This window comes from Dreissena polymorpha, chromosome 10, assembly GCF_020536995.1.
Source record: "Dreissena polymorpha isolate Duluth1 chromosome 10, UMN_Dpol_1.0, whole genome shotgun sequence".
Classification (NCBI taxonomy): Eukaryota; Metazoa; Mollusca; class Bivalvia; order Myida; family Dreissenidae; genus Dreissena; species Dreissena polymorpha.
Window position 1 is genome coordinate 56145408 of NC_068364.1, and position 14652 is coordinate 56160059.

Sequence of the window (14652 nt, forward strand, 5' to 3'; positions counted from 1 at the left end):
AGATGTTTTGATACAAAAATGATTATCAGCATTTTATCAATATTTCTATAAATAGTAACTGCTTTATTTGGAACCCTTATTTAAAAACATGAGTTTTATAACAACTAAAAAAAGACTCGATATATCAAATTTGATTTGATTTTGATTTAAAATGCTGACTCTTTTCATGAGTTTTATTACAACTGAAAAAGCCTCGATATAATTATATTGAAAAACAAAGTGGCTTTGAGATTCCAAAGTAGTTTTCGCAAACACAAGTTGCTTTCTTTATTAAACATACAGTGGAGTTTAACCTACCTAGTACACGCATCTCGATGACGATTACACATGAAATTTAGTTAGTTATTGTATTTTGCTTTATAAAATTCGTAGGTTTTACATTAAAGTAAGCAAAATGTGTGTCGCTTATATTTGATTATGTTTTCTAATATATGCTTACACAATTATTATTATGCATGTCTCTTTTAAAAATAAAACTTTGATTTTTGTTCATACTATCATATATTTTCGCGATGTCGATTGTTCTGTATTAAGTTATTCTTAGCTAAAGGAACTTCAGCGTACAGTTTATATAGTATTGACAGACCTGTACGCTGAAGCCAACCCCGTATCGAAAGTCAACCAGAGTCTTAACAAATTTATGTCACGCTATAAATCAAAGAAAGCTAATTTTCTACATATATTGGTGAATTAATACAAATTACTGCATCAGGGATTATTTTTGGTTCAAAATCAAATGTTTCAAATGCATCTTACAATATGTGAAAATAACTCTCATCAGTCTGAAATTCACAATTTTGATACCATTGTCACTTTGTCACGTGACGAGTTTTAATCCGCTATTCACAAGTTTTTGACACTACGTCTGATTGAATATAATAGATAATTGGCTATAAAAGAGTTCTGATTTGTTTGATGATTGTCCTTTTGAATAAATGAAAGTTGGATATTTTTTCATTGTTTTATTCATTGCTGATTTTCACTAATTAGAATAAATTATTATTTTGAGTGTTTATTGAATACAATATCTAATTGGCCAATAAAGAATTTCGATTTGTTTGATGATTGTCCTTCGAATGTAATAAAAGTCAGGGTTTTTTCAATCTGAATTTAAAATGTCAGTACAATATAATTTGCCAGCGTGTTTATCATGCATGTACGATATGAATCTAAATTAACTTTTACGGATTATTTTAATTTCCTTTCAGCGGCTAATTTCTTTTTGCTACATTGTATGAAACTCAATTTCAGTCTTCAATGTAAATTTTACGTTTTATTTTAATATTCCTTTCAGCGGCTAATTTCTTTTTGCTGCATTTTATGAAATTCGTCTTCAGTCTTCAATGTAAATTTTTCATGCCTATTCAGTGTTATAGAAACATATTTTTACCAATATTTTACAATTAAACACTTATAAAAATCGTATAATCTCGCTTTAATAAGCATTTTATGTTCATTCAAGATATGATACAATTTAAAATATAAAAATGACGAGGCCATAAACGGCAATATTTCTTGTTTTTCATTGTTAACTAACACATCAATTATCAATTAGTGAAATTATTAACATGAAACAAGATGGGCGTCCTCGAGATGCAAACATGCCGATATTGTCTACAATAAGAACGATTGTGGCACTTTAGTAATTGGTAATTACAGACGTGTTAATCATTTATGGTATATTCGCAACACATGAAATAGATAATGCGTTTCACAACAATCAGTAAGTGTCATAAATAGGGCGTATTCCAGATGCAAACATACGAGTCAATAATGCAAGTGTTATTATACCCGTATTGACATTTAAAAAAACGTTTGACTGCTAATTTTGAATAACATGTATGAAATAGATATCAACAAGTGTTTGATAAAAAGATACATGGATAAAACAGACTGCATTGTTTGCAGAATTTTTAAGATAGAAACACGGGTGTATTTTTGTAAAATATTTAAGTGATGAAAGAAATTTTAATAAACGTCACCAAGCTGCATCTATTAATTCAATTTTATAAAAATTGATTTTAATCATAAAAGTGCATGTTTGCGTGATGCATACTGATTATAGGAATAATAAATGTCACAATTCAAATGAGTTAAAAATCTCAGAATATGAATAATTTGACTGCTAAATTGTAATAATTATATTACACATAATTAAAAATTAATACTATTCTGTCAGTACAAAATTGAAATTATGTAAGAAACCCAGCTTTTCACATTAAACGACTTTTAACATAAAGTCCATAGACCCAAATAAATACCATTCATTTATATCAGGCAAATAACAATTAGTATACTAAAACAGGGGAAGTCTACACTGTGTATTAGCAATCTGCTGTGTTGATCCGTATCTTATCAGCTCAATACACAGGCCCTTGGCTACTGTCCTGGAAAATTATATACTGCTAAAATAACTGATTTCTTTTATTGCTAAATTGTTGTGTACATTTAAAAAAACGGGAATGAAGCCACATCACCGTTGTGAACTTTTTATTAAGTTCACAGTATAGAGATAATCTAATTAAAGACGGCGCTAATTAAATGTGAAGCTGGATATTAACAAATATGATCCATTTTGCTTAACTCAATCCATTTGCTTTTTACTATTATTGCTTTTTCGGTTACTCCATTTATAACTTTCAACTACTTGAATTACACCTTCAAATCACACACCCAACTGAATGTGTAATTCGTTTCTCGGGTAAATATGGGAGTGGAATGGAATTCGGTAAAAGTGTAATTTGGTCCTCAATTAAATATTAAATGACTGTGTAATTCGGTAATTACTTAGCAATTCTTTCTCATCTTTAGGCTCTTATCAAATTTAAATCGACATGTTGAGCATTTTAATCAATGTGATAAAGGATAAATTAAATATTTTAAGTGGAATATGGTTTTAAGATATTCGCACATTTCACCTTTTCCAACTGTCTTCTTAAAAGAAGAAAAGCTGAAACGTAACACAATTAACAAAACTATGACGCAACCCTAAAAAATGTAGTTTACTATAAAGTTAAATAATATTCTGTGTTTTCAGGCACACTTTTTTTGCTGAAATTGTAAACATTACTTTCGTTTTCTGAAGTCTATTATTTGTGATAAACAACTTACGTCTGGTGGATTATAAGACTGATTTCAGTGTGTATGAGGTAGTTTTAAATAATATTTACTTTGAGTTTGTATTTACACTACAATTTGTTTACAAAACAAGCCAGAATAATCTAAAATACCGGGAAATGTCATTCTGAATTTGAAAACACATGAGCTCATGGTATGTTACTAAAAATAGAAATAACGATATATGACCGTGAAATCTTGGGAGATTCGCATTTCATGTAAGTCTGTCACATCGCTGTTTTTCTCGATATGTAAGAGCAGAATAGATAAATTTTAAATGTTTAAGATAGTACTTTGTGAAAGAATATATCAGTTAAATGTGAAAAATGTCAATCTTTCCGATCAAGTGGTTGATTTGTGCCAATAACTGCATTTAAAAGCTGTTTTGGACCGGTCTTTGTTAATTGTCATATTTTCGGGAATTTCTGGTTGACTTTCCTAATTGGGTTGGTCCATAACTATAAAGTCGCGCCAGTCAAAAATCATAAAAAGCGACATTTAAAGTTATGGTAGCCAGAACTAAGTTATTCTCAATGCCTACGTTTCTAGTTAAACTTCTTTACTTTGTTACTAAGTTAAAAGTAACTAGAAATGGCGCGGCAGAGGCCGACGCGTATCCCCACGCCAAATGTTTGACCTAGGTGTGCCCCAGGGTTGGTAATGGGGCCATGCATAGCTGAGATTGACCGTATTGTCATAAGAGAAGTTCATCATCAATTAGAAGTGAATTGGTGTAGAAATAAAGAAGTTATAGTAAAAGGCAATTTTGGGTGGGTGTGACATATGTGGGCAGGGCGGTAATTACCAAAGGGTTGGTAATTGTGCCATGCATAGTTGAGATTGACCGTATTGTCATAAGAGAAGTTCAGTATCAATTTGAAGTGAATCGGTGTAGAAAAGAAGAAATTATAGTAAAAGGCAATTTTGGGTGGGTGTGGTCTATGTGGGCGGGGCCCCAGGGTTGGTAATGGGGCCATGCATAGTTGAGATTGACCGTACTGTCATAAGAGAGGTTCAGTATCAATTTGAAGTGAATCGGTGTAGAAATGAAGAAATTATAGTAAAAGGCAATTTTGGGTGGGTGTGGTCTATGTGGGCGGGGCGCCCCAGGGTTGGTAATGGGGCCATGCATAGTGAGATTGACTGTATTGTCATAAGAGAAGTTCAATATCCATTTGAAGTGAATCCGTGTAGAAATGAAGAAATTATAGTAAAGGCAATTTTGGGTGGGTGTGGTCTATGTGGGCGGGGCCCCAGGGTTGGTTATGGGGCCATGCATAGTTGAGATTGACCCTAATGTCATAAGAGAAGTTCAGTATCAATTTGAAGTGAATCCGTGTAGAAATGAAAAATTATAGTAAATGGAATTTTTTGGTGGGTGTGGCCTATGTGGGCGGGCGCCCCAGGGTTGGGATTGGGGCCATGCATAGTTGAGATTGACCCTAATCTCATAACAAAAGTTCAGTATCAATTTGAAGTGAATCCGTGTAGAAATGAAAAAATTATAGTAAATGGAAATTTTTGGTGGGTGTGGCCTATGTGGGCGGGGCGCCCCAGGGTTGGGAATGGGGCCATGCATGGTTGAGATTGACCGTATTGTCATAAGAGAGGTCCAGTATCAATTTGAAGTGAATCGGTGTAGAAATAAAGAAGTAAATGTAAAATAACCTAAAAAAATGAGTGATAATTTCTGACGCGGCCCCACCCCAACCGCTATAACTTTTGACCCAGGGGTCAGATCAAAATTCCAAATAGTGCAGGGTCGCACATATGCTCATAGCTACCATGTGTGTAAGTTTCAAGGTTCTAGTGCTTTTAGTGTAGGAGGAGATAGTGGCCAGGACGGACAGACAGACAGACAGACAGACGGACGGACGGACGGCGGAGATAACCACAATATCCCCACCTTTTTTTCAAAAAGCGTGGGGATAACTATCAAGGATAAAAAGATGACGGAAGATTGACTCCATCAAGGCGGAAAATTATAATTATTGTTACATATGTTTAATGAAATAAAAGAAACCATCTCTGCTGTTAACAGTTAAGGCTTTATAATTTATATGTGGGTTGACAGAGAATCAGGGTTGACAGATAATCAACTTGTCTCATGTCTGCTAATGTCATCTGCACTAGGTCTGAAAGAATGCAGGTCCAATCTCTTACAGTACAAAGCAGGATTAGATATTTTATACTATCTATCTATCTGTACTGTCTAACTCCTCTTGCGGGTATTACACAACAGTTCCATTATATCGCGATTGACGGGGTCCAAAGATCGCATTCCCGATATATCCGGAGCGCGATATAAGACATGTCTGACTTAGTTGTTAAGCAGTTGATGTGCAGTTAATGTGTCAAATTTCATCGGTGTTTTCATTTTATGTACGGCGCTGCTTTATCTTTGTATCGTAATAATTGCAAACCAATTTTACATGTACTTTTGTACAACAATAACAGGTTTATTCACAATAAATGGTTCGATGAAAGCTCCACATACTAGTAGTCTTCTTGTACCTTGGAAGTGTACTAAAATGGCATAATCTCGTTGTTCAAATTCATCTTTGGATAATATGTATCAATGATCATTTAGAGGATGAGCTATCACCTCGCTTTTAAGTTCATGCCTTTCTCGTATTGGTTTCTAATAAAGGGTTTCAAGAAGATTTTCACTGTTTTGATATGTCTTACCAGATATTTCATGTTACAATGTACAAAACAGGTTCCCTTGAATTGCACCTTAAAAGTTTTTGTTTTTTTGACATCTGGATTCCAAGTTGATGAGAAATATATAATGTGCTTGTAATAGAGACTCAGTGCCTTGATTTTCACTTCTACATTGCATTTATTTAGATGTTTTAATAAAAGTTATGTTTTTTGGGGTCTTTGTTGCATGTATTACTAATGTGTGTTTTCCTTGATTTGATCGTACATGTATGTTTATTCTATTCCGAGTGAGAGTGATGCAACATTTTTTTGAGCAGTTTGATAAAATACTGAATCCAGACTACAGGCTTAAAAAAACAATATAAATTGCCCAAACAAATCTACCTTGTGAAATCAGCAAACCCCACAGTGTTTTTACTCAGAATTCACTTTTTTTCTTGATGACCTGCAAATTCTGAGTAAAAAACTTAAATAAAAGGGGTATAAACATGTGATTCAAGCGATCCATGTGCAAACAAATTGTTACATGTACATGTTTAGCATGTTTAACACACTTTATGTTTAACACATAAACATTTCAATGCTCATGTGTTATTTATCATTATTATTGTTAACAGAGCATATTGAGTTGTTGCCAAATGACATAAGACAAAACTATTTGTTTGCAAATGTTGATGGAAATACATGTATACACTTTGCCAGAGGACATTATCGGATGAAAATATTGGTCTCAAATGAAGACTGAATTTATGTTGCTATGCTCCAGTCAATATTATAAGATGATAAATATTAAAGAAAAAAAATAATAATTTCCTGCAAAGAAGACTAAATTAAAATAACAATGGAATTTGCGAATAACATCATATATTTAGTATGGATTTATAAAAACTGTGTGTCCACTAACCTTGGAAACAATGTGTTTGAATTACAAACAACAAATAGTTACAGTTAATTGACAAAGTGAGCTTAGTGGATGTGCTAATTTCAAGGAAACCTCATTTATAAGACTACCTGTGCAAAGTTGTATTCCAGATTCATTATAAACTTTTGTATCTTGATGATTTTAGAGCAAGACATGGCTGATAACAATGAACGTCGGAAAATGAAGGAGTTGTTGCGGGAGAAAGAGTAAGTTTTTTACGAACACTGTTAAGGACTTAATGTTAAATATAAATATTTTATGTTCCATTTGTTGGTTTACTATCCTCAGGGGTGGGAAAATCAATGAACCATATTATCCTTTTTGTCTCATAGCATCTAAGTGAAACTTGGAAGAAATTTGTTTCAAGTCACAAAATGTTTTTAAAAAACAGACAGAGAATCTTCTATGAGATACTGAAGTAAAACATCGACACATTTAACCCTTGCTGTTGGAAAACTGGCCTTAATGCATTTGTGTAAAGTACAGTCCCAGATTAGCTGTGTAATCCGAACAGGTTTATCAAAGACCTCACTTTCCGCTTTGATGGTGTGTTTATAAAAGAAAGTTTCTGCAAATTGATAATCTAGTTTAGGTGAAAAGTGTCATCCCTGAATAGCTTGTGTAGACTGCATAGGCTTATATGGGACAACACTTTAAACACATGCATTAAACCCTGTTTTCCCAGAGCGAGATTCGTGTATTTGTCTTAACCAACAGGAAAGGTGATGTACCACTGCAGTGGATGTACAAGGAGAGTAAGCCAGATGCAGAGGACTTCCTGCTGGGAAAGAGGATAGACAAGATTGGAGAAAGTGAAGATATCAAACAAGGTATTTTGTTATTAAAGAGTGTAGACAAGATAAGCGAAAGTGTACATATCAAACAAGGTAGTCTGTAATTAAAATGTGTAGACTAGATAGGAAAAAGTGTAGATTCCAACAAGGTATTCTGTAATTAAAGAGCATAGACAAGATACCAGAAGATATCAAACAAGGTAATGTAATTAAAATGCATAGACCAGTTAGGAGAAAGTGTAGATATCAAACAAGGTTTTATGTTATTAAAGAGGGTAGACAAGATAGAAGAAAGTGCAGATATCAAACAAGGTTTTCTGTAATTAAAAAGGGTAGACAAGATAGAAGAAAGTGAAGATATCAAACAAGATATTCTCTTATTAGAGAGGGTAGACAAAAAAGGAGAAAGTGAAGATATCAAACAAGATATTCTCTGATTAAAGAGGGTAGACAAGATAGGAGAAAGAGAAGATATCAAACAAGATATTTTCTAATTAAAGAGGGTAGACAAGATAGGAGGAAGTGTAGATAACAAACAAGGTATTCTGTTTTTAAAGAGGGTAGACCAGATAGGAGAAAGTGACAATATCAAACAAGGTATTCTGTAATTAAAGAGGGTCGACAAGATAGGAGAAAGTAAAGTTATCAGACAAGGTATTCTGTAATTAAAGAGGGTAGACCAGATAGGAGAAATCGACAATATCAAACAAGGTATTCTGTAATTAAAGAGGGTAGGCAAGATAGGAGAAAGTGACGATATCAAACAAGGTATTCTGTAATTAAAGAGGGAAGACAAGATAGGAAAAAGTTATCAGACAAGGTAATCTGTAATTAAAGAGGGTAGACCAGATAGGAGAAAGTGACGATATCAAACAAGGTATTCTGTGATTCAAGAGGGTAGACAAGAGAGGAGAAAGTGAAGTTATCAGACAAGGTATTTTTTTCTAATTAATGAGGATGGACAAGGTAAGAGAAAGTGAAGTTATCAAACAAGGTAATTTCTAAATAAAGAAGGTAGACCAGATAGGACAAAGTGAAGATAGCAAACAAGTTATTCTCTCAGTGCTAGCTTTATGGAAGGGTGCTCCGCCCTGCCCATCTGGCGCTCCGCCCTGCCGTAAGAGAGGGTCCGCCCTGCCTTTTTATGTATTAAAAAACGATTTTTTTTTATATGAGATAATTAAAAAATCTCTTAATGTATCGTAGAAATTAATTTATTCCTCATTGTAGACATTTTATTTGCATGGTTTAATAATGATGGGATTGATATATTCTAACAAATATTAAAAACATAAAAATTAATATGCAACAGAGTGCATTCCAGATACCCCAGTGGGCTCGAAAGTGCTCTTTTGACAAAATAGTGTGCATGGAAAGTGCCCTTTTGACAAAATAGCCCCCCTTCCCTGCCCTTTTGACAAAATAGCCCCCCTTCCCTGCCCTTTTGACAAAATAGCCCCCCTTCCCTTCCCTTTTGACAAAATAGCCCACCTTCCCTGCCCTTTTGACAAAATAGCCCCCCTTCCCTGCCCTTTTGACAAAATAGCCCACCTTCCCTGCCCTTTTGACAAAATAGCCCCCCTTCCCTGCCCTTTTGACAAAATAGCCCCCCTTCTCTGCCCTTTTGACAAAATAGCCACCCTTCCCTGCCCTTTTCACAAAATAGCCCCCCTTCACTGCCCTTTTGACAAAATAGCCCCCTTTCCCTGCCCTTTTGACAAAATAGCCCACCTTCCCTGCCCTTTTGACAAAATAGCCCACCTTCCCTGCCCTTTTGACAAAATAGCCCCCCTTCCCTGCCCTTTTCAAGTCCTAGCTAGAGCACTGTTCTCTAATTAAAGAGGATAGACGAGATTAGAGAAAGTGATGATATCAAACAAGGTATTCTGTTATTACTCTGTTTAAAAAAAGTTGTTCCCACTAACTTCAACAAATCTATGTTTTGGTGATGACCCTTAATTTTTTTCATTGGCAAGGTTAAGTTTTTGAATTATTTTTGCTTAATCGTATTCACAAAATAACTAGGACATTTGGGATAACATTTAAAACCTTCTTTTATACTTGCTAACTTTCAATTTACAAAAAATAAAATGTGAATTAGAGAATGCGGAAGCATAAAAAATGTTGCAGCTGTCCTACCTAGGGTTTCTTTTTTTAGAATTTCAGTGGAATTAATTGTTGTTGGTCTCATTGAATTTTGAGCCAGATATAAAAGCTAGTTTCAATTAGGATATGTACGGAATAGAATTGAATAAAATTCTTATGGTGATATACTTTTCATCAAAAATGTGTTTAATGATTCAGCAAATAGGACAAAAATGTTTGATTATGTATATATATGTGTTTGATATATTGAGGAAAATAACTAACAACTGTCTAACCTAGGTATCGGTAACCCATCTTGTATCTGAATACACAAATTATTAAAAAGCAAGCATAAGTTATGCTCCTTTTGCTAGTATCTTCAGATCCCAGATTTTTCAAATGCTGTAAATACGAGACTTTTGAAATTATACAAATTAATTGAAAGTGATACTTTTCACCAAAAAGGCAGCAAAGTTTAATTAAGTTAATGAGTGGCTTGAGAACGAAAGATTGTAGATTTTTGTATGTACATGTAAAACACTTAAATCGCTAGGTTGTTTTGTGTAAAGATGGTTTATGAACATTGTGGTACATGTACCACCAATAGCCTTTGAAGTTATGTCTGTTCATTTCAGATCAGTTTGCCCTGATTCTGGAGGAACGGACTAAACACATCATTGAGATGGACACCAAAGCCAAAATGCGTGAGGATCCATTGTTTGCAATCAGGTTGGTGTGCTGATGTGATGTTAGATTACATGTTACCTGTACAAATTTCTTACAGATGTAAATTTTACCTCACTTTGGTAATATCCTCAAAAATTAAGGATGAGATCTGTGACTCATTGAACTGTTTTTCCAGACTTTACATGTATGCATGACATTCAAGGTCATCGCACATTTAAATGTTTCCTTTTATAAATTCTGCAGTTTTTATAAACAATTTGAATGGATCACTAACAATTTCAACAAAAATTACACATGCATGCTGGTTACATCATATTTATATCATAGCGCTGAATATATTTAAGGAATAATATATCAGATACTTATTATGGGAATACTGGGCTTAATGCATTTGCATAAAGTGTGGTACCAGGTTAGCCTGCACAGTCAGCACAGGCTGATCAGGGAGTTTACGTTCGGCTTTTAGGAAATTTGTCATGTGAAGGAAGTCTTTTCTAAAAGAAAATACAGTCTAGCGAATGGAAATGATTGATAATTTTTTCCTGTTGATTTTATTTGGAAGTATTTTTTTAAAGGAACCCATTGTTATCCTGATGAACATGATGATTTGGTTTTTAAAACTTTGTGTTATCTGACAGATATTCGTGTCTTCTTATGTTAGAAATATTTTAAAAGAACGTATTTCATATTGGAAACACCTTATTACATTTATAAATGTTTGTTTGTTGTATTATTTAAGGAAACAGGAGGAAGATGCCAAGAGAAAACTGCTGGAAAACCCTGTGAAAATGAAGAGGCTGCAAAAAGCAGTAAGTCCATTCTCACACCAACATCTATGGCACTTGCAAGATGCTGTTTGTATAGGGGATGTTAGAGGGTTTTTTATGTCCCTGAAGGAGGGCATATAGTGATTGCACTGTCCGTCCGTTTGTCTGTCCGTCACAATTTGCGTTTAGGTTTCGAAAAATGCTCATAACTTCCATTTCGCTTCAGATGTAACATTCATATTTGGTCTGCATGTGTATATGGACAGGGCCTTTCCAAAAGCACACAAATTTTGACCCCTTTGACCTTAACCTTAAACTTAGGGTCCGTGTTTAGGTTTCGAAATCTGCTCAAAAGCTCTATCAAAGCGTTTATCGGGGGCATATGTCATCCTATGGAGACAGCTCTTGTTCCATTCGATTTCAGTCCAGTAATTTTCCCCATTCCCAATGGAAAAAGTATATATTTTCCCTAATGGGAGCTAAAAAATTCCCAATGAAAGGTTTGAACAAAAATTTTTTTTAGATCTCAATATTTTGTTCAACTCTTACTCCCATCCATATAAGTTCAACCTAAGTAAATATAATACTGAAAACACTTGTAACCACAAGTTTGAAGCATTTTTGAGCAAAGCAACAACAACACTAACTTTTTAATGTTAGTCAAAACGCTGCAAATTTTTCCAATCCAAAGGGAACCCGCCCTTCCCAAAATGGTGAAAATAAACACTGCATGTTTTTGATGACTTTGTATATGAGCAAACAAAAACAGTTATAAACTTTGTTTAACTAACTAGAAATAGGTTAAATACAAGTTAAATACAACTTAAAATAGTGGCCCCATAGTAAAAAATTGATTCAGGTACTTTTTATGATTCATAATTGATAATGCAGTAATCAGTTACTCAGTAATCAATTCAATATAAATAATTCATTAATAAATAATAATCTGGGATGACACTTTCTGCCTAGACTGTATTTTCTTTTAGAAAAGACTTTCTTCACATGACAAATTTCCTAAAAGCCAAAAGTAAACTCCCTGATCAGCCTGTGCTGAGTGTGCAGGCTAACCTGGGACCACACTTTATGCCCAGGCATTAAGCCCAGTTTTCCCAGAACGATTATCTGAACCCTTTGCATGCTTGGAACTTTGTTGTTTGCTAAAATGTTGTCTGCTGAATTTCTAAAAATTGCATTTTCTTCAATTTTTTCATAAAATACTATCAGAAAAGCAAACAGTTTGGATCTTGATGAGATGCCACGTTCTGTGGTGTCTCATCTGGATCCAAACTGTTTGCAAAGGCCTTCAAATTTGGTTTCAGCACTGAAAGAGTTAAATATATTCAGCGATTTGGGTATTTCTTGTAGTTTTCAGTTGGAGAGACAGAATAAATCTGAACACAAGAAGTCAAAGAAGAAGAAGCACAAGAAAGGCAAGTCTGATTCAGATGGAAGCGATGATGATCTGATGTCAGCTTATCTAAATATTCTCAAATCAAAGCAGAAAGGTGGGGACATGGAAGGAAAATACGTTCAGAAAACTAAGGAAAAAGGCGTTAATAATGCAAGGGAAGTGAGTCCTGTAGCAAGGGAAAGAACTGGACAAAGAGTAAATACTCAACAAGTTGGCAGAGAAGAAAAAAGACAAATGGATAGTTATTCAGAGCAAAGACCTGAGGGTAAACAAAAACGAAGGCATAGTTCCAGTGAGTCTGACAATGATGCTGAATCCGATAATAGAAGGATGAATAGGATTAAAGGACGTTGCACAGAGGTCAGAGAAAGGTGAAAGGTTAAGGTCAGGTAGAGATGCAAGAAGGTCAAGGTCGCCTGATCGCTACAGATCTCACAGAGACGGTAATACTGATTGGTCTGGGAGAAATCAAAGAGAGCCGTATAGTGATGGTAGAGATAGGCACAAGGACCTGTCTGATAGAAATGAAAAACGAAGGCATGATTCAGATTCTGATGAAGATAACAATGCAAAGTCCAAGCATACTAGAAACAATGGTAAGCAAGCAGGAAATTCAGTGAGAAAAAGCTCCAGTTCAAGTGATTCAGAGAGTGATAAGGTGTTTGATAAAAATAAGAAAATAAAAATGGAGACTTCTTCAAGAAATGTGAAACCCACTAGAAATAGGTCGTCCTCTTTGTCAGAAGATGATGTGAAAAGGTCAAGGTTAAAGCAAGGAAAACATTCAGGGAGATCTCAACAACATAGTTTGAAGACTCATGCTTCATCTAGTGAAAGTTCGAGTGATTCCGAATCAAATGTCAAAGCCAGGCAAGCTTCAAAATATGCATCATCAGATGACAGTGACAGGGAGAAACCAATGAAAAAGAAGAGCTTTGGGCTGGTTATTCTGGTAAGAAATATTCTAAAAATAGAAATAAATATACTAGACATCCCTTATTTTGGAAAGAAATTGATCCAATTTAGAAGGATGGGAGAGTCCACTAGGCATAAATGGGTTAATGTGAAATTAAGGGATTCAGATGTTAAGATTTATGTTTTGACTCAACAGCAACCAAAGTTCCAGTTTCAATATTTATTTATCTGAACTTTTAAGGTAAAATGCTGAAACAGAAAATAGAGAAATACTTTACTTATTTGTAAAATTACTCTAAGACTTTATATATTTAATGAAATTATTGTCATGTTGATCCATTAAAAGTTTTAAAACACAGTCAAAACTTAAGCTGAAAATACAGTCTCACTGAAACCACTTACAACTGACTTATTAACAAACTGACTGACTAGTGACTGAAAACAGAAGCTTCTAAATAATATAATCATACGTTTAACAACAATAAAAACCTCAAAACTTACAACATGTGGGGGCTATAGACTAAATTTGGTCATTGTTCAGCAAATCTCTGCTTCGTTACTGAATTCCGGAAAATATGCTCGTAAGATCCGAAAGAAAAATATAAAGCAGGAAAAACAGTTGGAAAGAAAATTACCGTCAAGATAACGAGGCAACACAATTTATAATGACATCGCTTTACATTTGGAAGCTTGTGTAAATAATTATTGAAGTATGGTAATGGTTATGAATTAATTGATAGTATTCGTTGAATAATATTAATCTGAACAGCTATTGTTTGTATGAGTTTGCATTGTAGTTCACAGCCTCATTTCTTTCAGAATCCAGAAAATGAGCATATAAAAGCCAGGTCGAAAGTGAAGGTTACACGAGACTACAGGTCAACTTCAAGGTCGCCAGATCGAAGGTTGAAACCAGCTGGAAGGACTGACGAAAAAAGGTCACCACCACAACAACCAAAGAGGTTTGTGGAACCGTTCTCATCATTCATATTTTACTATTTTGTGTCACTTGTGGAATGTTTCTCAGACTTGCCTACCATCTCTCATTCCATCATTTTGTTAACAGTGAAAACAGTGATGACTGATAGCAAACTAACATATGGAAAACAAAAGTTTATACTGCTGTGGCAAATGGACATGGTATTGGATTGTGAAATCTTACTCATGTATTGATAGAGTGCATTACGAAGGCATAGTAAAACTTTGTTTGGTTGCAAATGAACATGAAATTAGGAATATGTTTGCAAAAATATGGACTTGTTGATCTTTATTTTACTTCTATTCAGTATA

General features: G+C 34.3%; 1 protein-coding gene across 1 annotated transcript in view; it reads left to right on the plus strand.

Moving 5' to 3' along the window:
- The first annotated feature begins 281 nt into the window (after positions 1-281).
- LOC127847659 (pre-mRNA-splicing factor CWC25 homolog) overlaps positions 282-14652 on the plus strand; it is a 29400-nt gene continuing 15029 nt past the window's right edge. Inside the window, 8 exon segments of the mRNA XM_052379714.1 lie at positions 282-337; positions 6849-6909; positions 7421-7533; positions 10218-10311; positions 11009-11078; positions 12409-12820; positions 12822-13399; positions 14182-14324. Of these exon segments, the coding sequence (XP_052235674.1) occupies positions 328-337; positions 6849-6909; positions 7421-7533; positions 10218-10311; positions 11009-11078; positions 12409-12820; positions 12822-13399; positions 14182-14324 (1481 nt within the window). The 5' untranslated portion in view covers positions 282-327.